The 26,154-nt window shown below is 44.2% G+C and overlaps 1 protein-coding gene across 1 annotated transcript in view; it reads left to right on the plus strand.

Annotated features, from left to right (window-relative positions):
* Positions 1-26,154, plus strand: part of LOC130367445 (uncharacterized) — a 34,721-nt gene that overhangs the window by 3,859 nt on the left and 4,708 nt on the right. Inside the window, exons 3-5 of the mRNA XM_056569867.1 lie at positions 626-875; positions 1,092-1,153; positions 1,496-1,633. Coding sequence (XP_056425842.1) covers positions 626-875; positions 1,092-1,153; positions 1,496-1,633 — 450 coding nt within the window. The remainder of the gene's footprint in view (positions 1-625; positions 876-1,091; positions 1,154-1,495; positions 1,634-26,154) is intronic.

The following is a 26,154-nucleotide window of genomic DNA, read 5'->3' on the forward strand; positions in this document are numbered from 1 at the left end:
CCCTTCTCCAGCTGTAGCTATCTACAACCTGAGACGAGCAGCACAGCAAGGTGAAAGACATGGTCAAGAAGCCACACAGTTCGTCATGAAGAACTTCTACGTAGATGATGGACTTGCTTCTTTCTCCAGCAACGAAGAAGCTATCAACGTCCTGAAAAGTACAAGAGAAATGTTGGCAGAATCCAACATAAGACTGAACAAGGTAGCTTCCAACAGCAACAGAGTCATGGAAGCATTTCCAATGGAAGACCGTGCTAAAGACCTCAAAGACTTGGATCTAGGAACAGAATCACCACCCTTGCAAAGAAGTCTTGGGATTAGTTGGGACCTGAAGACTGACAGTTTCACCTTCAGGGTCTCCAGAGAAGAGAAGCCATTCACAAAAAGAGGTGTCCTATCTACAGTCAACAGTCTTTACGACTCCCTGGGGTTCGTAGCACCCATCATCATGCAAGGTAAAGCTCTTTTGAGACAGATCACTACTGAGCAAGAACAAAGTGACTGGGACGTACCTCTACCTGAAGAGAAGGAAATGCAGTGGAAGTTGTGGAAAGACTCATTGTTAGAGCTTGAACAACTCAACATCCCTAGACCATACGTATCTGTTTCCTTGTCTGCTACAAAGAGAAGAGAAATATGCATATTCTCTGATGCCTCGACTATGGCTATCGCATCTGTCGCCTACCTTAGGGTAATAGACACTGAGGGACAAAGCCATGTCGGGTTCCTCATGGGAAAATCTAAGCTGGCTCCCAGACCCGCTCACACTGTCCCACGTCTAGAACTTTGTGCTGCTGTCTTAGCTGTAGAGATGGCAGACATGATTACAACAGAACTGGACATCGAGATCCATGCAATTAACTTTTATACAGACAGCAAGATTGTGTTAGGATATATTCACAATGCTTCAAGAAGATTTTATACATACGTGGCCAACAGAGTGACACGTATCAGAAAGTCTACAAGTCCAGAACAGTGGCATTACATCAGCACAGACAAGAACCCAGCTGATCATGGGACAAGATTGGTGCCAGCTACTGCACTCAAGCAAACTAACTGGTTCGTAGGTCCATCCTTTCTTCGTAAACCAGAAACCAAAGAAACTACTCAGGTAGAGACCTTTCAGCTCGTAGAACCAGATCAAGACAAAGAGGTAAGACCTCAAGTGACAGTTTGTAGGACTTTAGTTACAAGAGACAGTCTGGGCGCCCATAGATTTGAAAGGTTTTCCAGCTGGAAGTCGCTGACCCGTGCAATTGGAAAACTTATCTGTCTAGCCAGATCCTCCTGCAGAGCTACCAATACTGATCAGCGTAGCAATGACCACCGTGAACAAGTCAAGGTCACGATCATCAGATGCGTCCAACAGGAAGTCTTTAAAGAAGAAATCCAAGGCCTTCTGAAAAAGGAAGAGATTTCTCAACACAATTCGCTCAAGGACTTGTACACCAAGCAATAGAAACATGTTCAAAGTCTTGCGGACATTTTGTGGAAGAGGTGGAGACAGGAATACCTGGTGACACTCCAGCCACGCAAGAAATGGCAAGATGACAAACCCAATTTACAAGTTGGAGACGTTGTCTTACTGAAAGACTCTCAGGCCCACAGGAACGAGTGGCCTATTGGACTCATTGTGGGGACTGATCCTAGTAGTGATGCTAGAGTTAGAAAGGTTGAAGTTAGGATTGTTAGACAGGGCATTCCCAAAGTGTATGCAAGGCCAATTTCTGAAGTAGTTTTACTTCTGTCCAAGGGTTAGTGGCATAACAAAAAAGTATGCCAGGTGGGGAGTGTGCTGCCTTCGCAAAGTATTTTACATGCTTGGCACTCAGCAGGGTCTGTTCCTTTAAGACCCTCCATTTTCTTGAAGCCTAGCCTTCTCTCTAAAGCATAGGGCTAGCTCCGGCACGTCTCATTCATTCCAGCTACCACAGTGACCAGATCCACAGGACTTCTTAAAGCTAATACAGCCTGCAAATCTGATAAATACCAAAGCCTGTGAGTAAGGAATTGCTAGTTATCTTGTGTAGAGAGATGCTAGGTATTGTAGATAGAGAACGTGTTTTCAGTGTGTAGTAAGTGAGCACATGTTAGACCCTATCTATGTATTAGCTATGCATAATGTAAGGCACTTGAATAGCCATGCTTACATTTGTCTTTCATATGTTTGTTTTACAGTTTTACCGTGTGTTCATTATATCTCAGTAAAGATTACATCAGTTAAGCAAACCAGCGTGTCTTTCCTTGAGATTCGGTATAAACTTGATGTGAAGCTGTGTCCACGAGACAGCGGAGACATTATACTCACAGTATTAGTTCCCTAACACAGAAAAAGCACCAGCCTAGTGTCCTCCCCACAGTAATAGTGCTCCCTTATTTACCCTACACAGCTAAGCTATGTTCACACTGGCATAAAATGTGTAGAATGTCTGCTGGAAAATTCCGCACATTTGAAAAATTCCGCAGATGTTAGGGATGCTCAGAAATGCACCATCTCATAGACAGCAATGCATTTCCTTGAGGACTCCGCAGAAAGAATAGACTTGCATATATAAAGCGTGTAATACATTTTAATAATTTTTGGGGGAATATAATATGACAAGAAGGCAACATGTTTACGCCGTTATGTTTACGCCGTTCTCCATACAGGATAATTAACATTATATTTTGATAATTCGGACATTTACGCACGCGGTGATAACAAATATGTTTATTCATTCGTTTTTTTTAATGCTTTTAATGGGTAAAATGGCAAAAAGGGACATTTTACATTTTGATTGGGGGAGGGGATTTTTCAAATTTTTTCAATTTTATTTGTTACATTATTTTCCTTTTTTTTACATTTTTTTTATTCTTACACTTTTTATGTCCCCATAGGGAACTATTTACTGCAATCACTTGATTGCAGATACTGAACAGTGCTATGCATAGGGCATAGCACTGATCAGTATTATCAGCAATCTTCTTCTCTGGTCTGCTCAATCTCAGACCAGAGCAGAATACCCCTGGAGATGGACGGAGGCAGGTGAGGGGACCTCTGTCCGCCGCAACGCTGCGGGAGATCCAATCATTCATTTAAAGTACGGCGCAGCCGCAGATTGCGTGGTCTGTATTGATCACGGCATCTGAGGGGTTAACGGCGGACATCGTCATGATCGTTGATGTCTGCCCTTACCGGTGCGTCCCTGGCTGCTGTCAGCAACCAGGACCTGCCATGCATGATGCGAGCAACGATCCGGTGCTCGTGGTCATGTCCATGAAGTAAATGTATCTCATTGTGCGTTAACCCCTTAAGGACAGGCCCATTTTGGCCTTAATGGGATTCTCCCTTGTTTATACTGTTTTTTGTTATTATGTTTGTGTGTTATGTGTGTATAAGTATGTGTTTTTTTATGTGTGTTGTGATTATGTATATATGTATTTTCTTACCTTTTGTGAAGATCCGGAAGCTGGCCCCTTTTTCTTCCAGCGGCTTGCTGTGTAACCTCGGCCTCCGCCAAGTTGTGTTCGGTAAGTGTGTTCTTGCTTCTGTCCTTTCTATCTTCTGACGTCCAAGGCGAATCTTTTCTTCCTGTTTCTTCCGTGGCTCAGCGACGAATCTGCGGCCTCTTCCGGCACATGCGCAGATAGTTTTTTTTTTTTTTTGTCTAATTGACAAACTGTCTGCGCTTGCGCAAAGCTACGCTATTAGCCACGGAAGAAACAGGAACAAAAGTTTCGCCTCGGACGTCAGAAGATAGGAAGGACAGAAGCAAGAACACACCCCCCGACATCCCACTTACAGAACACAACATGGCGGAGGCCGAGGTTACACAGCAAGCCGCTGGAAGAAAAAGGGGCCAGCTTCCGGATCTTTACAAAAGGTAAGAAAATACATATATACATAATCACAACACACATAAAAAAACACATACTTATACACACATAACACACAAACATAATAACAAAAAACAGTAAGAAATATGTGCGACTTTTCTGCGACTTTTGCTGTGGAGGATTTTTAGAACATGATGCATGCAAGTCTATTTTAGACGGAAATGCATTGGAAAATGCATTGGTGCTGAATTTATCAAGTGTGACTTTTGTGCGACAAGTCGCATCTGCCCAAAATGCGCTGAAATGTCAGACCATGTCTAAATGTTTAAGCTGTAGACCCTGAAGTCTGAGCACAGAATTTATCAAGGGCTGTGAGACCTTTGATAAATTAGGAGCACAATAGACAGGAGACTACCACATACGCTGGTCTATAAGCATAGCCAGAATAGACTAGATTAGTAAATGTCCTCCAATATGTCTACTTTTTGTTTGCATCATAAAGTTGACATGTTTTTACTTTTGGAAGACATCAGAGGGCTTCAAAGTTCAGCAGCAATTTTACAATTTTTCAAAAAATTTTCAAAATCAGAATTTTTCATGGACCAGGTTTGAAGTGGATTTGAAGGGCTTTCTTATTAGAAATACCTTACAAATGACCCATTATAAAAACTGCACCCCTCAAAGTATTCAAAATGACATTCAGTAAGTGTGTTAACCCTTTAGGTGTTTCACAGGAATAGCAGCAAAGTGATGGAGAAAATTCAAAATGTTCATTTTTTACACTTGTAGACCCAGTTTTTAATTTTTACAAAGGGTAAAAGGAGAAAATGCCCTCCAAAATTTGTAACCCCATCTCTTCTGAGTATGGAAATACCTGATGTTAGGACGTAAAATGCCCTGCTGCCGAACTTCAATGCTCAGAAGAGAAGGAGTCACATTTGGATTTTGGAAAGCAAATTTTGGTGAAAAGGTTTTTGGGGGGCATGTCGCATTTAGGAAGCCCCTATGGTGCCAGAACACCAGAAATACCCACATGGCATACTATTTTGGAAACAACACCCCTCAAGGAACGTAACAAGGGGTACAGTGAGCCTTAACACCTCACAGGTATTTCACAACTTTTTGTTAAAGTTGGATGTGTAAATTAGAGATGAGTGAACTTACAGTAAATTTGATTCGTCACGAACTTCTCGGCTCGGCAGTTGATGACTTTTCCTGCATAAATTAGTTCAGCTTTCAGGTGCTCCCGTGGGCTGGAAAAGGTGGATACAGTCCTAGGAGACTCTTTCCTAGTAATGTATCCACCTTTTCCAGCCCACCGGAGCACCTGAAGGCTGAACTAATTTACGCAGGAAAAGTCATCAACTGCCGAGCCAAGAAGTTCGTGACGAATCGAATTTACTGTAAGTTCGCTCATCTCTAGTGTAAATGAAAAAAAAATTTCACTAAAATGCTGGTTTTTCCCCAAATTTTACATTTTTACAAGGGGTAATAGGAGAAAATTACCCCCAACATTTGTAACCCCATTTCTGGAAATACCCCATGTGTGGACATCAAGTGCTCTGCGGGCGAACTACAATGCTTAGAAGAGGAGGAGCGCCATTGAACTTTTGAAGAGTGAATTTGTTTGGAATGGAAGTCAGGGGCCAAGTGTTTACAAAGCCCCTCGTGCCAGAACAGTGGACCCTCCCCACATGTGACCCCATTTTGGAAACTACACCCCTCTCAGAATTGAATAAGGGGTGCAGTGAGCATTTACACCCTACTTGCATTTGACAGATCTTTGGAGCAGTGGGCTGAGCAAATGAAAAATTACATTTTTCTTCACGGACCACTGTTCCAAAAATCTGTCAGACACCTGTGGGGCGTAAATGCTCACTGTACCCCTTCTTACATTACATGAGGGGTGTAGTTTCCAAAATGGGGTCACATGTGGGGGGTCCATTGTTCTGGCACTATGGGGGCTTTGTAAACACACGTGGCCTTCAATTCCGGACACATTTTCTCTTCAAAATCCCAATGGCGCTCCTTCTCTTCTGAGCATTGTAGTTCACCCGCAGAGCACTTTACATCCACATATGGGGTATGTTCTTACTCAGAAGAAATGGGGTAACAAATTTTGTGGGGCTTTATTTCCTATTTTCCCTTGTGAAAATGAAAAATTTAGTGAAAAAAAAATATTTTTTTCATTTTCCCATCCAACTTTAACAAAAATTTGTGAAACACCTGTGGGGTGTTAAGGCTCACTATACCCCTTGTTACATTCTGTGAGGGGTGTAGTTTCCAAAATGGGGTCACATGTTGGTGTTTATTTTTTTGCGTTTATGTCAGAACCCGCTGTAAAATCAGCCACCCCTGTGCAAATCACCAATTTAGGCCTCAAATGTACATAGTGCGCTCTCATTCCTGAGCCTTGTTGTGCGCCCGCAGAGCATTTTACGCCCACATATGGGGTATTTCCATACTCAGGAGAAATTGCGTTACAAATTTTGGTGGTCTTTTTTTCCTTTTACCTCTTGTGAAAATAAAAAGTAAAGGGCAACACCAGCATGTTAGTGTTAAAAAGATTTTTCTTACACTAACAGGCTGGTGTAGACCCCAACTTTTCCTTATCATAGGGGGTAAAAGGAGAAAAAGACCCCCAAAATTTGTAGTGTAATTTCTCCCGAGTACAGAAATACCCCATATGTGGGCCTAAACTCTTTCCTTGAAATACGACAGTGCTCTGAAGTGAAAGAGCGCCATGCGCATTTGAGGACTAAATTAGGGATTGCATAGGGGTGGACATAGGGGTATTCTACGCCAGTGATTCCTAAGCAGGGTGCCTCCAGCTGTCCAGAAATGCTGGGAGTTGTTGTTTTGCAACAGCTGGCGGCTCCGTTTTGGAAACACTGCCGTACAATACGTTTTTCATTTTTATTGGGGGGGGGGGACAGTGCAAGGAGGTGTATATGTAGTGTTTTACCCTTTATTATTTGTTAGTGTAGTGTTTTTAGGGTACATTCGCACTGGCGGAGGTTTACAGTGAGTTCCCCCACTAGGAGTTTGCGCTGCGGCGAAAAATTTGCCGCAGCCCCAACTTGAAGCAGGGAACTTACTGTAAACCTGCCTGTGTGAATGTACCCTGTACATTCACATGGGGGGACAAACCTCCAGCTGCTTCAAAACTGCAACTCCCAGCATGTACTGACAGACCGTGCATGCTGGGAGTTTTACTTTTGCAACAGCTGGAGGCACACTGGTTGGAAAACCTTCAGTTAGGTTCTGTTACCTAACTCAGTATTTTCCAACCAGTGTGCCTCCAGCTGTTGCAACACTCCCAGCATGTACTGATCGCCGAAGATGTACTTATGCAACAGCTGGAGGTATGCAACTACAACTCCCAGCATGCTGAGACAACTGTTTGCTGTTTGGGCATGCTGGGATTTGCAGTTATGCAACATCTGGAGAGCTACAGTATAGAGACCACTGCACAGTGAACTCCAAACTGTGGCCCTCCAGATGTTGCAAAACTACAAAACCCAGCATGCTCAGACAGCAAACAGTTGTGTGGGCATGCTAGGAGTTGTAGTTTTGCAAGATATGAAAGGCTATAGTTTAGAGACTACTGTATAGTGGTCTCAAACTGTAGCCCTCCAGCTGTTGCAAAACTACAAATCACAGCATGCCCAAACAGCTGTCTGGGCATGCTGGGAGTTGTAGTTTTGCAACATCTGGAGTGCTACATTATAGAGACCACGGTTTAGTGGTCTCAAACAGTAGCCCTCCAGAAGTTGCTAGGCAACTCACCGGCTTCCGTAGGATCCAGGAAGCCAGCTGCACGACATCGCCGCCCGCCAATCTCCAACACTGATCGTCGCCCGCAGCCTCGCCCGCAGGGTAAGTGGACTTCGGCGCCAGTCCTTCACGGATTCCCCATTCTGCCCCGCCTATTGTGGGTGGGCAGAAAGGGGAAAACGAAAGTTAACCCTCCCGCCCCCGATCTGCTATTGGGTGTCGCTTCTATACGACCAATAGCAGGGATAGGAGGAGTGGCACCCCTGCCACCTCACTCCTATCCCTTCAGGTGGATTGTGGGTGTCTTGGACAACCCCGATCCCCCCTATTTTCCGGGTCACCATAGACCCGTATGACCTGGAATAGCCGCAAATCGCAAGTGTGAATTCACTTGCGATTTGCGGCGATTTGGTGCGACCCCCCTTGGAATTTGCGCCGGGTGACTGCTGATTGATATCTGCAGTCACCCCGGTTCGGTCCATGCCCGGCGCGCAACAGGGACCGAAATTCTCACGGACGTCCTTGGTCCTTAACTACCAGGGTGCTTAGACGTACGCGTACGTCCATGGTCCTTAAGTGGTTAAAATTGTCATCTTCTGAACCCTATAACTTTTTATTTTTCTGCGTATGGAGCGATATGAGGGCTCATTTTTCCGCCGTGATCTGAAGTTTTTATCGGTACCATTTTTGTATTGATTGGACTTATTGATCGCTTTTTATTCATTTTTTCATGATATAAAAAGTGACCAAAAATACACTATTTTGAAATTTGAATTTTTTTTTACGCGTACGCCATTTACCCTGCAGTTTAATTAATAATTTTTTTTTTATAGTTCGGACATTTATGCACACGGCGATACCACATATGTTTATATTTATATTTATTCACATATTTTTTTTTATGGGTATGGGAAAAGGGGGGCAGATTTTAGGACTTTTATTAGGGAAAGGGTTAAATCACATTTATTAACTTTTTTTTTACACTTTTTTTTTGCAATGTTATAGCCCCCATGTCTGTCTATGTGCGTGTGTCTGTGTCTGTCTATGTGCGTGTGTCTGTCTATGTGTGTGTGTGTCTGTCTATGTGTGTGTGTGTGTCTGTCTATGTGTGTGTCTGTCTATGTGTGTGTGTGTCTGTGTCTGTTTATGTGTGTGCCTGTCTGTGTGTGTCTGTCTATGTCTGTGTCTGTCTGTGTGTGTCAGTGTCTGTCTATGTATGTGTGTGTTTGTCGGGGGGACGACGACTATGCTTCCTAATGTGGGGAAACTGTGCTTCCCTAATAATGTGGGGAATCTATGCTACCTAATGTGGGGAAACTGCTTTCTAATGTGGGGAGTCTATGCTACCTAATGTGAAAAACTATGCTACCTAATGTGGGGAATCTATTCTACCTAATGTGGGGAAACTGCGTTTCCTAATGTGGATAATCTATGCTACCTAATGCGGAATACTATGCTTCCTAATGTGGGGAATCTATGCTACCTAATGTGGGGAATCTATGCTACCTAATGTGGGCAATCTATGCTACCTAATGTGGGGAAACTGTGCTTCCTAATGTGGAGAATCTATGCTACCTAATGGAGGGAATCTATGCTACCTAATGTGGAAAACTATGCTACCTAATGTGGAGAATCTATTCTACCTAATATGGGGAAACTGCATTTCCTAATGTGGATAATCTATGCTACCTAATGTGGCATACTATGCCTCCTAATGTGGGAAATCTATGCTAACTAATGTGGGGAATCTATGCTTCCTAGTGTGGAAGACTATGCTGCCTAATGTGGGGAATCTATGCTACCTAATGTGAGGAAACTGCGCTTCCTAATGTGGAGAATCTATGCTACCTAATGTGGGGAATCTATGCTACCTAATGTGGAAATCTATGCTACCTAATGTGGGGAATCTAATGTGGTGTAATTAAGGGGGGGTGTAATTGGGGGAGGAGGGAGCGGGGTGTAATTAAGGGGGGTGCGGGTGGGTGTAATTAAGGTGGGGGGTGCGGGGGTGGGGTGGGGTTGCCAAACAAAGGGTCCGCCCTGGGTGCCAAATTCTCTAGGTAGGCCCCTGCCTGTGTGCAAAAGGGAGAAACTTTCAGAAGGTCAACCATTACTGCAGGTCAACCATCACTGCCAGAAAGTGGCCAGAAAGAAGCACCTCCTAAGTAAAAGGCACATGAAAGTCAATCGGTAGTTGGTAAAAAAAAAAAGCATCACAAGGACTCTCATGTAAGAAAAGATTCTCTGTTTTAATGAAACCAAAGTTGAAGCTTTTGTCCTCAATTCTTGGAGGTAACCAGACATTGCGCATCATCTATTCAATACTTTACCTACAGTAAAACATGGTGGTGGCAGCATCATGCTGTGGGGGTGTTTTTCAGAGGCTGGGACAGGGAGGCTGGTCAGATTTGAGGGAAAGCTTAATGTAGCAAAATACAGAGATATTCTTAATGAAACCTTGATCCAGAGTGCTCTGGACCTATGACTGGACTGATGTTCACCTTCCAACAGGACAATGGATGAGATTTATTAAAAGCTGTCCAGAGAAAAAGTTGCTGAATTGCCCATAGCAACCAATCAGATTGCTTCTTTCATTTTTAGAGGCCTACTATGAGGCCTACTATGGGCAACTCAGCAACTTTTTCTCTGGACAAGTTTTGATAAATCTCCCCCAATAACCCTAAGCATACAGCCAAGACAACACAGAAGTGGCTTACAGACAACTCTATGAATGTCCATGAGGGGCCCAGCCAGAGCTCTGACTTAACCCAGTCAGAACCAAGTTTGACTTTCCTAGACAGACCTGAAAATAGTTTTAACTGATTGTTCCAGTTCCATCTGAAAAAGCTTGAGAGGATCTGCAGAGAAGAATGGCAGAAAATCCCCAAATCCAGATGTGCAAACCTTGTGGCATCATAGCATGGCATCAAAAAGACTGGAGTAAACGGTCTGAATTTACGTCAATTCAATATTTTAGTTTTCCTGTTCAATAAATTAGCAAGGATTTCTAACATTCTGATTTTATATTCTCAATATAGAGTTTATAGAGTGCAGAATAATGGGGGAAAACCTTATTCTGAAAAATGTATTAAAAAAAATTCTAAATGCTCTGTATACAATAAGGTGACCAGGTGTCCCATGGTGCATACTGGTTACAATTATGTTGAAAGTATACTTTTCGCATTCTTTTATGTATTATACTTCAAGGAAGTTTGGTCATCATGTGAAACACATGTGCATAGGAGTAAGATATATATATTTTACAACTACTGTAGTAAAAGATTTGAAGATAATTCGTCAAGAGACAGAGGAGCGCTAGATAAGGGAAGATGTAAGATGTGCATAAAAGTCTGAAACTATATATGTGTGTGTATGTGTATATATATATATATATATATATATATATATATATATATAAAATTATAGTAGTCACTTGTTAGTGTATATATATATATATATATATATATATATATATATGTATATATAACCAATATTTCTCATCTGAAAGTTAAAGCCTGCAACACATTAACAAGTGACTTATATGATGTCTTCAGAAATCTGATGTGTTGAGCATTTGTGAACCTGTAGTAAAAATTAAACAGTTTACACATAGAGAAGAAGGACAGAGAAATAATGTAGAATAATGTCATTATTATTTATGTCTCTATCACCAATATTTCACTAAAAAACAGGCAACTGCTCAATGTCTTTCCATCTTGTCAAAAGGAAAGGGAGTGTCCATCTCTTGCCTGCACTGTGATGACTCCTCCGCCTCCCTTACTCTGCCTACAGCTTTTGCAAAACTACGACTCCCAGCATGCCCATACATCTTTTGACTGTCCAGGCATGCTTGGACTTGTAGTTTTGCCACAGCTGGAGGCACAGGTTTGGTAAAACTATGTGTTACATCAGTGTTGCTGCAGGCTGTGTTCTTCCTGCAGCCTTGTCAATCAGCCATCTCGTGTCCATGACCCTTGGACACACTTATGGTGCTGTGGGACTCATCAGTGTCCCAAGAAGTATAGCAACCCCTAGTGGTGGGCTTTTCAAAGGCAGTTTTCTTTAATAAAATGTGATTTTTTTTTTTTTAAGTATATTAGAAAAACTATTGTTTTGGCAAGATGTACAACATATAAAAAGTTTTCATATCTGACAGTGCCCATTTAAAACTGCAAATGCACAAAATATAGAGCTGAAGTTGAATGAGTTGCAAAGAAATGTGCTCCTACAAAGGATTACCCATCTGTTCTGGAGACAATAACCAAGTTGGCAGATTAATACTGTGCAGATTCCTGTGTATCCAGAGAGAACAGATGAATGATTTAATGTAAGGTAATAAAGAGGGTAAAATCTCCATGCAGAGGAGACCACACACATCTGTTTGATGCTGCTCAAGAGCCCCTGAAGACAATCATTGTCTCTAAGGAAATATGAATGAACGTCTGGATAGATTCATTCTAAGCACAAAGAGATCACGTTACTTCGTATATTTCTCCATTTTGTATATGAAATTAGGGCTAGACAATTCTACACTACAGTGAAGTAGTGACAAGGCTTAGTGACCCCACAGTCACATTATACATGAATGTATTCATAGGGGACTATATAGTGCTAGAGTGTTTATTTCAGCATACACCGAATTCTTGAAAGTGTGCAGACCTCTTCACTTCTTACACATGGTGTTATATACAGCCTTATTTTAACCCCTTAAAGGAGTACTCCGGAGCACTGGTACTTAAAAAAAAAAGTTTACCTAATCTGATAGCTCTTTCAAAGACCTTTCCAACGATACCTCACTTGTCAAATTTGGCCCAGCCATTCTCTTGTAATTGCCACCTGTAGCAGTAAGCAGCCATGTCATAAAGACTACATTTCCCATGACTCCCTGCGTCAGCTTCCTGTTAGCTGCTGCTCTATCCCCCTCCTCTCCCCCCCCCCAGTAAATTATAATAAATTATAATAAAGTTCCTTCCCTCCTTCCATGTGCCCACTAGTGCAGTGTTTCCCAACTAGGGTGCCTCTAGCTGTTGCAAAACTACAACTCCGGGCTGTCCGGGCATGCTGGGAGTTGTAGTTTCGCAACAGCTGGAGGCACCCTGGTTGGGAAACACTGCACTAGCGGTGTCACAAGAATGCCTCCCATCCCTACCATCACCGCTAGCGGGGTTGTGCGCGGCTAACGTAGTACTGCGCACAATGGCGTCGCTAGGGGGGGGCAGAGGGGGCCATGGCCCCCCCTAGATCAGGCCGTGCCCCCCCTTGGGCCCCTCCCAATTTAAAATAAATAGGGATGTCCCCATACATTGATGGCTCCGCCCCCAGCACAGGAGAGGACAGGCCGAGAGCTTACAGGTCACACAGCAGAGCGGCCGCTTCATGTGAGGTGAGTGATGTCCTGTGTCCTGCCTCTCTCCCCCCTGATCAGCAGTATAACCTGGGGCTGAGTAATGTGTATGGTAGCAGTCGAGAGGGGTCACTTTCCCTCCTCCAGTGTCCACAGGTCACCAACAGGTCACATTATCACAACAATTTTTGGGAAAAATTGCTGCAAAAATTGCGCGCTTTTACTGCGATTTTTCGTAAATTGCGGTAAAACAGTGCAATTTTTGCAGCGATTTTTCCATAAATTTTTCTGGTAATGTGACCTGTTGGAGACCTGTGGACACTGGAGGAGGGAAAGTGACCCCTCTGGAAGGACAACATCTGAACACACTGCTAGTTTATCATTAACCCCTTAAGGGTACATTCACATGTACAGGATCAGCTGCATATTTTGTACAGCTGATTTTGCAAGCCATTAGCTTCAATAAGTAGAAAATCAGCTGCAGAAAATATACAGCAGATCCTGTACGTGTGAATGTACCCTAAGGGCTCATTCAGAGGTGGATCCACAGTGTATTTTATGCTGTGGATCCCCCGACAATGGACCCTACAGTGCTGCCTCTATCTGTGCCTGCTCAAAACAGCAATCCTCCTCTACGAGTAGACACGCTTTGATGTGTATACTCACGCACATCATGGCCGCTCCTGCTTTCTGAGCTAGGCCGAGAGCAGCCACGATGTGTGCGAGTATACACATCAAAGCGTGTCTGCTCGTAGCGGAGGATTGCTGTTTTGAGCAGGCACAGATAGAGGCAGCACTGTAGGGTCCATTGTCAGGGGATCCGCAGCGGAAAATTTGCTGGGGATCCATCTGTGTAAATGAGCCCTAAGGACACAAGGCGTATGTGTACGCACAGTGCCTGCTCCACTGTGTTGTATAAATCATTAGCTACAACCCTCGACTAATGCCAGACATCACCAATCAGGCTGATGTCCGACATTAACCCTTTAGATGCCGCTATCAAAGTTAATGGTAGTGTCCAAAAGTTTTAATGCCTTAAGGACCGAGCGTTTTTTCCACTTTTGTTTTTTCCTCCTCACCTTTTAAAAATCATACCAAACAAATATTATTTATGTTGGAAAATTGAAAAGAAAATCGCAATTTAGCAAAGTTTGGAAGGTTTTGTTTTCACGCTGTACACTTTCCGGTAAAAATGACATGTTTTCTTTATTCTGTGGGTTAATTCGATTAAAATGATACCCATGTTATATGCTTTTCTATAATTGTACTGCTTAAAAAAAATCTCAAACCATTTTAACAAAATTAGTATGTTTGAAATTGCCCTATTTTGACCACCTATAACTTACTCATTTTTCCGTATATGGGGCAATATGAGGGCACATTTTTAGTGCCATGATCTGTAGTTTTTATCAGTACCACTTTTGCTTAGGTTTTACTTTTTATTCATTTTTTATAAAAAAATTTTGAATAAAATGTGACAAAAAAGCAGCAATTTTGGACTTTTTTAAAAAAAAATTACGTTTACCCCGTTCACCGTACGGGATAATTAACAATATATTTTAATAGTTCATACTTTTACGCACGTGGCGATACCAAATATGTGTATTTATTTATTTTTTACGCTTTTTTGGGGGTAAAATGGGGAAAAACTGATGTTTTACTTTTTATTGGGGGAGGGGATTTTTCAATTTTTTTACTTTTTTATTTAACATTTAAAATTTTTTTTTTTTTTTTTACACTTTTTATGTCCCCATAGGGGACTATTCATTGCAATCAGTTGATTGCTAATACTGTGCAGTGCTATGTATAGGACACATATAGGCTCAGTATTATCGGTGATCTTCTGCTCTGGTTTGCTCAATCGCAGACCAGAGCAGAAGACCCCGGGAGACGGCTGGAGCCAGGTGAGGGGACCTCCGGCTGTCATGCTGGATGATCGGATCCCCGCGGCAGCGCTGCGGGCGATCCGATCGTCCATTCAAACTACCGCACTGCCGCAGATGCCGTGATCTGTATTGATCGTGGCATCGGAGGGGTTAATGGCGGACATCCGCGCAATCGCGGATGTCCGCCATTACCGGCTGGTCCCTGGCTGCTGATATCAGCCGGGACCTGCCAGACAGGACGCGAGCACCGCTCCGGTGCTCGCGGTCATGTCGGCGCGTAAATGTACGTCATGGTGCGCTAAGTACCACGTCACCATGACGTACATTTACGTCCATTGTCGTTAAGGGGTTAAAATCTGTAACAGACCTGTCCAGAGCAAAAGTTGCCCATAGCAACCAATCAGTTCGCCAGCTTCATTTTGCAGAGGCCTTTTCAAAAATGAAAGAAGCAATCTGATTGGTTGCTATGGGCAACTCAGCAACTTTTCCTCTGGACAGGTTTTGATAAATCTCCCCCTGTATCTTGACACAATCCTGGCTGGAAGGTCTACAGACAGCTCCTTCAACAACATGGCTTAGTTTGTGATCTAGCCAGAAGAAACACAGAAAAAAATGAAACCCAAACAGCGCCAAGAGATGAACAACTGGAATGCCAGCGGCTTATAGTAGATGCAAACATTTATTTGGTCCCATATGAATGCATTTTCAGAGCTCTTAGGCTCCTCCTTCAGACAAAAGGATAATAACAATACCAGTATTGTCCTTTTATCTGAAGAAGGAGCCTAAGAGCTCTGAAAACACATTCACATGGGACCCAAAAAATGTTTGCTCATCTCTATGTGCTGTTTGGGCTTCTTTTTTTCCAGTGTTTCTTCCAGCTAAATTGCTACAGTGCATCTGTATTCCGGATGCAATAAAGAAACCTGCTGCCTGCATAGATGAGGACTGCTATTTCCCCATTTATGTGGGATTTATGTGTGTGATATATAGGTGTTGTGGCTTTCTCCACAATCCTCCCAGTTGAGACTTGTGAGTAACAATAATACTGTAACGCCGAGCACTCCGGGTCCCGCCGTCCCTCCGGAGCGCTCGTGGCGTTCTGCTGTCAGCAGCGCTCCGGTCTCTGTCTCCGACCGCGAGCGCTGCTGTGTTCGTGCCGGTGGGGACGCGATCAGCGTGGCGGGTTATGTCCGCTCGCAGATCGCGTCCCGTTCCACTCCCCCTCCCCCGGTGTCGGTCTTGTCCCGGCGCGCGCAGCCCCGTTCCCTAGGGCGCGCGCGCCGGCCTTCAAAGAGTTAAAGGGCCAGTGCACCATTAATTGGTGCCTGGCCCAATCAGTGTAATCACCAACAAACACTACATAAACCCACTTCCCCTTCCTGTCCACGCCGGATCTTGTTGCCTTGTGCCCTGAGAAAGCATTTAGTGTGTTCCCTTGCCTTTGTATCCAGATCTACTGCCATTGCCCCTGACTACGAACCTTGCTGCCTGCCCTGACCTTCTGCTACGTCTGACCTCGCCTCTGTCTAGTCCTTGTGTACCACGCCAGTCTCAGCAGCCAGAGAGGTCGAGTCGCTACTGAGGGACACGACCTGGTAGTTAGCGCCGCAGCAAGTCCATCCTGCTTTGCGGTGGGCTCTGGTGAATACCAGTAACTACTTAGAACTGATCCCCCAGTACGACCCGCGCCATCGCCTCTCTGGTCCAGAGGATCCACCTCCAGTGTCCTCACCAGCCGCCAGTCCGGATCCTGACAGTAGATCCGGCCATGGATCCCGCTGAGGTGCAGCTGCCAAGTCTTGCTGATCTCACTACCGTTGTTGCCCAGCAGTCCCAGCAGATCGCCCAACAAGGACAACAGCTGACGCAGTTGACCGCCATGCTCCAGCAGCTTCTGCCTGCCCAGCATCAACCATCTCCTCCGCCAGCTCCAGCTTCTCCTCCACTCCGAGATGCTGCAACTACCTCTAGAGTCTGCTTGTCTCTTCCGGAGAAATTTGATGGGGACTCTAAGATGTGCTGGGGATTCCTGTCCCAATGTTCCCTGCACCTTGAAATGATGTCGGACCAGTTCCCCACAGAACGATCGATGGCTTTCGCGGTCAGTTTGTTATCTGGAAAGGCCTTGTCCTGGGCCACACTGCTGTGGGATCGCAATGATCCTGCCACTGCTTCTGTCCAGTCCTTTTTCTCCGAAGTATGCAGCGTCTTCAAGGAACCAGCCCGGGCCTCCTCTGCCGAGACAGCTCTTCTAAATCTTGTCCAAGGGAGCACTTCTGTGGGCGAATATGCTATCCAGTTCCGCACCCTCGCCTCTGAGCTAGCTTGGAACAACGAGGCCCTCTGCGCGACCTTCAAGAAAGGTATATCCAGCCACATCAAAGATGTACTGGCCGCACGAGAAATTCCTGCTACCTTGCCTGAACTCATCCAGTTGGCCACCCGCATAGACATGCGTTTCACGGAAAGACGCCAGGAGCTCCGCCAAGAAAAGGATCTTGTTCACACCAGGCGGTTTCCTCGCTCGGCACCTCTCTTCCAGAGTTCTCTGTGCCTTCCGCAGAGGAGGCTATGCAAGTGGACCGGTCTCTCCTGACCCAAGAAGAGAGGACTCGCCACAGAAATAGAAATCTGTGCTTGTACTGTGTCAGTACTGAACATTTCCTTAAAGACTGCCCTATTCGCCCTCCGCGTCAGGGAAACGCACGCACCTAGTTAATGTGGGAGAGGCGTGACTAGGTGTGAATTTCTCCTCTCCACGCCTGACTATTCCAGTGCAGATTTCTCCATCCGCTAACTCCTCCTTCTCTGTGGTGGCCTTCCTGGACTCTGGTTCTGCAGGAAACTTTATTGAAGCTTCGTTCATCAACAGATTTAACATTCCAGTTACCCATCTTATTAAACCCTTCTTTATCTCATCTGTAAACGGAGAGAATCTGGACTGCACCGTGCGTTACCGCACGGAACCCTTGCTCATGACCATTGGAGTTCTCCATCAAGAAAAGATTGAATTCTTTGTTTTGCCGAATTGTACCTCGGACATTTTGCTTGGCTTGCCCTGGCTCCAGCGTCACACTCCTACCCTCGACTGGACCACTGGGGACATAAAGTCTTGGGGCGCCTCCTGCCACAAACATTGCCTTAAGTCAGTACCAATCAGCCAAGTCCCCATCACTACTCCATTGCCTGGCCTTCCTAAGGCCTACCAGGACTACACTGACGTCTTTAGTAAAAAGCAAGCAGAGGTCTTGCTACCACATAGACCCTACAACTGTCCTATTGATTTGCTCCCTGGTACCACACCGCCCCGTGGCAGAATTTATCCTCTCTCCGCTCCAGAAACCAAGGCCATGTCTGAATACATTCAGGAAAATCTTAAGAGAGGTTTTATTAGGAAGTCTTCTTCACCAGCCGGAGCGGGGTTCTTTTTCGTTGCCAAGAAGGATGGTTCACTACGCCCCTGCATAGACTATCATGGCCTCAATAAAATTACGGTAAAAAAAACGCTACCCTTTGCCTCTCATCTCAGAGCTCTTTGACCGTGCAAAAGTTTTTACAAAGCTTGACCTCAGGGGCGCCTATAACCTCATCAGAATTCGTGAAGGAGATGAGTGGAAAACCGCTTTTAACACCCGTGATGGCCACTTTGAATATCTCATCATGCCATTTGGATTTTGCAATGCCCCTGCAGTCTTTCAAGATTTTGTCAACTAAATCTTTCGGGACTTACTGTATACCTGCGTAGTTGTCTATCTAGATGACATCCTAATTTTTTCCTCCAACCTTGAGGAACACCAGCTCCATGTCCGTCAAGTGCTCCAGCGCCTTTGTGTGAACCATCTTTACGCCAAATTAGAAAAATGCTTGTTTGAACGCAGCTGTCTTCCTTTCCTGGGATACCTGGTCTCTGGACAGGGTCTTCAAATGGATCCAGACAAGCTCTCCGCGGTCTTGGATTGGCCACGCCCCTCTGGTCTTCGTGCTATCCAGCGCTTCCTCGGATTCGCCAACTACTATCGTCAGTTCATTCCCCACTTCTCCACCATCGTTGCTCTTGTTGTGGCACTGACAAAGAAATACGCGAATCCGAGGTCCTGGCCTTCTCAAGCGGATGAAGCTTTTACTCGCCTTAATGCCGTCTTCGCTTCTGCACCAGTCTTGTCTAGGCCAGATCCACTGAAGCCTTTCTTCCTTGAGGTTGACGCCTCCTCAGTAGGAGCCGGGGCCGTCCTTCTTCAAAGAACCACTAAGGGTAAAAACATCACTTGCGTTTTTTTTTCCAAAACCTTTTCTCCTCCTGAAAAAAACTATTCCATAGGAGACCGTGAACTGTTGGCCATCAAGTTGGCACTTGAAGAGTGGAGACATCTCCTGGAAGGGTCCCTTCACCCTATCACCATCTACACTGACCATAAAAATCTGTTCTATTTTCAGTCCTCCCAGCGTTTAAATCCTCGCCAGGCCAGGTGGTCGTTGTTCTTTGCCCGCTTCAATTGTCAAATTCATTTTCGTCCTGCTAACAGGAATGTCAGGGCTGATGCCTTATCACGTTCCACCGATGCCTCCGAACCCGAGACCCTTCCTCAGCACACCGTGCCTCCTGAGTGCCTGATCTCTTCTGCTCCTGCTTCTCTGGTGCCAGTTCCTCCAGGAAAAACTTATGTTCCTCCACGTCTTCGCCTCCAGACTCTTAAATGGGGTCATTCCTCCCATCTTGCCGGTCATGCCAGAATTAACAAATCCATACAGTTGATTTCCAGGCACTACTGGTGGTCTTCCCTGGAAAAAGATGTGACTGATTTTGTACAGGCCTGTACAGTATGTGCACGTGATAAAACTCCACGCCAGAAGCCTGCAGGTCTTCTCCATCCCTTGCCGGTGCCTGAACAGCCATGGTCCCACATAGCCATGGACTTCATCACAGACCTTCCTTCTTCTCATGGCAACACCGTCATTTGGGTGGTCGTTGATCGTTTTTCCAAAATGGCTCATTTCGTCCCGCTTCCTGGCCTTCCTTCTGCGCCACAATTGGCGAAGCATTTTTTCTGCAGATTTTTCGTCTCCACGGGCTTCCCACGCATATCGTCTCTGATAGAGGTGTTCAATTTATCTAAAAATTTTGGAGAGCACTCTGCACTCAATTAAAAATCTAATTGAATTTCTCGTCCGCCTATCACCCTCAATCCAATGGACAAGTGGAGAGAGTGAACCAAATTCTTGGTGACTACCTGCGACATTTTGTCTCCTCCCGTCAAGATGATTGGGTTGACCTGCTGCCCTGGGCCGAATTCTCGTACAATTTCAAGAATTCTGAGTCTTCCGCCAAATCTCCATTTTTTGTAGTGTACGGCCGTCATCCGCTGCCCTCCCTCCCCATTCCCACTTCATCTGGAGTTCCTGCCGTAGATGAATTAACACAGGACTTCTCATCTATCTGGAAGAAGACTCAAAAGTCGCTCTCACTGGCCTCATCTTGCATGAAGAGACATGCGGACAAGAAGAGAAGAAATCCTCCTGTCTTTGCTCCTGGTGACAAAGTATGGCTTTCTGCCAAATGCATTGGGTTCCGGGTTCCTAGCTACAAGCTGGGTCCTCGTTACCTCTGGCCTTTTAAAATCAAAAATCAAATAAATTCTGTCTCCTACAAGTTCCATCTTCCTCCCTCCCTTCGTATTCCTAACTCATTCCATGTCTCCCTTCTCAAACCCCTCATACTTAACCGTTATTCCCCCAAGGTCACCACCCCTGCTCCTGTCTCTGTGTCCTCTGATGTCTTCTCGATGAAAGAGATCCTCGCCTCCAAGGTCATCCGAGGTAAAAAAAAAATTCTTTCTGATTGGGAGAATTGTGGTCCCGAGGAGAGGTCATGGGAACCTGAGGCCAATATTCTCGACAAAATGCTAATTAATAAATTTCTGGCTTCCAAAAAGAGGGGGAGATCTAAGGGGGGTGGGGGTACTGTAACGCTGAGCGCTCCAGGTCCCGCCGTCCCTCCGGAGCGCTCGCGGCGTTCTGCTGTCAGCAGGGATCCGGTCTCTGTCTACGACCACAAGCGCTGCTGTGTCCATGCCGGTGGGGACGCGATCTGTGGCGGGTTATGTCCGCTCGCGGATCGCGGCCCGTTCCACTCGCCCTCTCGTCCCGGCGCGCGTGGCCCCGCTCCCTAGGGCGCGCGCGCTGGCTTTCTAAGATTTAAAGGGCCAGTGCACCGTTAATTGGTGCTTGACCCAATCAGTGTAATCACCACCAAACACTACATAAACCCACTTCCCCTACCTCTCCACGCTGGATCTTGTTGCCTTGTGCCCTTAGAAAGCGTTTAGTGTGTTCCCTTGCCTGTGTATCCAGATCTTCTGCCGTGGCCCCTGACTACGAACCTTGCCGCCTGCCCTGACCTTCTGCTACATGTGACCTCGCCTCTGTCTAGTCCTCGTGTACCGCGCCAGTCTCAGCCGCCGGAGAGGTCGAGTCGCTACTGAGGGACACGATCTGGTAGTTACCGCCGCAGCAAGTCCATCCCGCTTTGCGGCAGGCTCTGGTTAATACCAGTAACTACTCAGGGGCTCCCGATGCTGTCCCGCTGCTCCGGGTCCACTTCACGATCCTCCGGCGTCTTCTGCATGTTCTCCGGTGTCCGGGTCTCGCTTTCTGGTGACGTTATTACGTGCGCAGGACATAATAACGACGCCGGAAAGCGAGGCCCGGACGCCGGAGAAGATACAGAAGACACCAGAGGATTGCAAAGTGGACCCAGAGCAGCGGGGATAGGTAAGTGAACCTGTCCGGGATGCTTAAACTGCTATCTGACAGCAGCTTAAGCATTTTGCGCTGTCAGATAGCAGTTAATGCGATGGCCCTGACATATAAAAGCATCGTATGTCGATTTGATCATATGTCGGGGCCATTGCATGTCGGGGGGTTACTTTACTAATATCAGGTATCCATGCTGTATTGTTCCATGTTAAAGGGGTACTCTGGTGGAAACATTTTTTTATTTAAATCAACTGGTGCCAGAAAATTAAACAGATTTGTAAATTTCTTCTATTTAAAAATCTTAATAATCCAGTACTTATCAACTGCTGTATACTACGAAGGAAGTTGTATTTCTTTCTGGAATTCTTTTCAGTCTGACCACAGTGCTCTCTGATGACACCTCTGTCCATGTCAGGAACTGTCCAGAGCAGGAAGAAATCCCCAAACCTATCCTGCTCTGGACAGGTCCTAATACCAACAGATGTGTTAGCAGAGAGCACTGTGGTCAGACAGAAAAGAACTCCAAAAAGAAATACAACTTCCTGTTGAGAATACAGCAGCTGATATGTATTGGAAGGATTAAGATTTTTAAATAGAAGTCATTTACAAATCTGTTTAACTTTGTAGCACCAGTTGATTTTCAAAAAAAATTCCACCGGAGTACCTCTTTAATATAGATGGCTGTCTATATTGTCACATATTCACAATTATCTCAGCATAATCACGTGTTATTTATTACTTAAGCCATATCTATATATATATATATATATATATATATATATATATATATATATATATATTATTCATGGGGTTTCCTTCTGTGCTCATCATAGTGGTCTCTATGCGATTTTTCTGCGAACACAGACAGATTTTTTTTTAATTTTAATAACTTTTGTATTATGCATTTTATGTATTTGTCTGTGTAAGGGTTACATTGTTTCCTTTCCTGGGTGGTGTCTCACTTTGGCATGACTAACAATTTTTCCCATAAAAGCAAGCTATGGAGAGACTCTCCTCTATGTACGATTTAGGGTGGAGACACCTGAAACATGTCACATGACTTCCGTTGATCTAACCTGATGTCTGATCTTACTTCAATTTAGCACTGCTTCCAATCTGGATTTATTCTTTTTGTTTGCTCATGAATCCATGAAAGTCGGAAATAATCATAGTTCCCCACTCCTTAGAGGTGACATTCTGATGTAGAATTCCAGCAATTGGTAGAAGCAGTTAGAGCTTGTCTCTATTGTTCCATTTTATTATGATTATCACGAAACCAAAGGGATATAACATTAACACGTTGAATAACAGGCTGGGCTCACTTCTTTCTTGCTAGTTTACAGAAATATTGTTTTCTATATTTTCTATATATATTACATTTTAGTGGTTCTGAAAAGGGTGACAGGATTACCTTGCGGTTCGATTGTATCAGATTCCTGGCAACAGCACTTTGTGTGCTTCTGATACCGTGTAAGAGATTGGATAGACAGACATGTTATGATATAATCTATGTATTGAGATATTTTATAGAAGTTAAGCCATGTAAAATTTTGGTATAGATTAAATCAAACTTAAAAAGATATGAATTTTACAGGAAGAAAGTGACAAATGACTGTAGTGTAGGTTGCATGAAATGATACATTTATTTTTCACTAGGCCATCTGTCTTCATGATACTACGTCTGCAGATTGCAGATGAGTCATAATTATAATGATTATAAAGTAGAATCTAAAATAGGCAAATAATAACTATACACTATGTTCCAGGAGACTGTTTTTATTTACACAGAAAATCAGTTTTATCAAGATTATCTAATAAGAGAATGTACCTGCCCCTGTATTTACTGCCCTACATAAGGCAGCATATTCAAAGGACAGATCTGCTTTAAAGTCTTTTTCTTATGCAAAAATATATTTTAGAATCCCAGGAAAATGTATAAGTTCATTTGTCATGTCTAATAGCATTATTAGAAGGTGACCAGATGAGTTCTATACATTTCCCCACTAGAAGGCACAGATGGTGACTGAATCTTGAATTTCAGACACAATGTGAACTTTTTTAGTATTTTAATATAAACTGCATAAACATTTAGGAATCATTTACAATAGAAGATACACTAGAGTCAACAATTTAGCAGTTTCGTAAGATGACCCACTACTCATGCTGTGAGAGGGGCTTACATAGGTCCATATACAGGATGCTAAATAAGGTAGGTAATTGAATACAAAGTTAGGTAGGTTGCCTAGCTACAGTACATTCTTTAGTGTTCAAAGCCGTATACACCCTTGTGCTTTAAAAAAGAAAAAAAATAAGTTTCACAATCATTCTTCTGCATAATGACAAAAAAACATGAATGTTAGAAATCTTTGCTAATTTATTGAAAACTAAATTATTGTTGTATTGTACAGGGCTGTTACTAGGATTAGGGATGCTTGGTTGCACGATAATTGTTTTGGTGCCCCCCTAGGTAGGCATGACTATCTTATTAAATCCACTCCTTTACAAATATATTTTCCATATATGTTTATTTCTATGGTAAGGACTCTGACTTATTTTAGAACATAATCTGTGGCGACCCAAAGAAAAAACTTATTTGTGAGGTGAAATTTAAAAAAGCAATGCCATTTTTCACATTTTTAGGGCTTCTGTTTCTACGCAGTGCACTTTTTGGTAAAAATGACACCTTATCTTTATTCTGTAGGTCCATATGGTTACAAAGATACCTAATTTATGTAGGTTTTATTATATTTTACTACTTTCAAAAATTATAACTACTTACACCAAAATTAGAATGTTTCAAATTGTCATCTCCTGAGCCTTATAACTTTTTATTTTTCCACATACGGGGCGATATGAGGGCTAATTTTTTTTGCACCATGATCTCTTGTTTTTATTGGTACCATTTTTGTTTTAATGGGACTTTTTGATCACTTTTTATAATTTTTTTAAGTTCTATGAAGTGACCAAAAATGCACAATTTTGGACTTTTTTTTTATACTTTTAACTTTTTTTTTTTTAGCCCCCATACCCCCATATAGGGGGCTATACCATGCAATCTTTTGATCAGTGTTATCGGTGCACTGCTGCTCCAGCCTGCTGAAGCTTCCTGTGTCAGCAGAGCACTGATCGGAAGGCAAGGAGGCAGGTAAGGGCCCTCCCGCTGTCCTCTCAGCTGATCGGGCTGAGCTGCCGGGATTCTTTCACTTTCATTTTAGACGCCGCAATCAAAGTTAAAGGGTTAATGCTGGGCATCGGCCTGAACGGTGATGCCCAGCATTAACCCTGGGTCCTGGCTGCTGATAGCAATTGGGACCCACTGGGTTTAACGCACGCTCAGCCCATGAGCATGTTTTAAATGCCGGTAACAGGACCAAGGCTTACATGTACGCCCTGCATCCTTAAAGGGGTTCTCCAGTGCTTACACATCTTTTCCCCTATCCAAAGGATAGGGGATAAGATGCCTGATTGCGGGAGTCCTGCCGCTGGGGACCCCCGGGATCATGCACGTAGCACCCCGTTTGTAACGCCCCCTGTCACGCCCCCTCCCGTAGGCTTGCATTGAGGGGCGGAGTGTGGCGTCACACGGGGGCGGAGGCATGACGTCACAGGCCGCCGGCCCGGTGGTTGCCTGTCATCAGACCCGGAGCGAACACGCTCCGGGGACTGATTACAAACGGGGTGCCGCGTGCATGATCCCGGGGGTCCCCAGCGGCGGGACTCCTGCGATCAGGCATCTTATCCCCTATCCTTTGGATAGGGGAAAAGATGTGTAAGCACCGGAGAACCCCTTTAAGGACTCGGGCGCAAGGGCGTACCTGTATGCCCTGCGTCCACAACAGGAGATATATATATATATATATATATATATATATATATATATATATATATGAAATGTAGAAAAGCAGCACAACCAAGTTCAAATGAAAAAAAGTGGTGCAAAGCAAATTCTGGAGTCCTGGTCAAAAATAACTCCACATTGACTATAGCAAAAGGATCTCACAGCAGCACACCGTCCGGTATAAGATGCAAAAAAGTTTCTTTATTCCATAATAAAAAACAAGTGTTTCAGAAAATCAGCGATGTTTCAACTGGCTCACCCAGTTATTATCAAGCAGTGCACAATTGTGATCAATCAAATGTGACAATAAAACAATATAATAATAAAGTGCATACAGTTTTCATATTGCAGTTCAGTGTTGAATATTTGTATTCCTGTGTTATACATTTCTCATAAACAAAGTGCTTAAGTGCATAATCTTAGTGTAAACTTGCCATAATCATAAAAATACTGATATAAATTACATAATGCCAACAAACATGTGATTAATAAAATCAATCATAAAAGGAGGGGTTTCAAGACAAGAACTCACCAGATGTATTAACATAGACTCCATAGCCATGTTAGCGTGGGGTATATTCTAGTGCGCATGCACGCCCCTACTGCGGCGCTATGTGTGACAGAAAACACTATCCGCCAATCGGCTTGTGTGTGTATTGGTTGCCATAGTTGCAACCTCCCCACACGTCACTTCATGCACACAGAGCCGCCTCGCTACTGTGCGCAGGCGCTCTGTGCAA

This window comes from Hyla sarda, chromosome 4 (assembly GCF_029499605.1).
Source record: "Hyla sarda isolate aHylSar1 chromosome 4, aHylSar1.hap1, whole genome shotgun sequence".
NCBI classification, from domain to species: Eukaryota; Metazoa; Chordata; class Amphibia; order Anura; family Hylidae; genus Hyla; species Hyla sarda.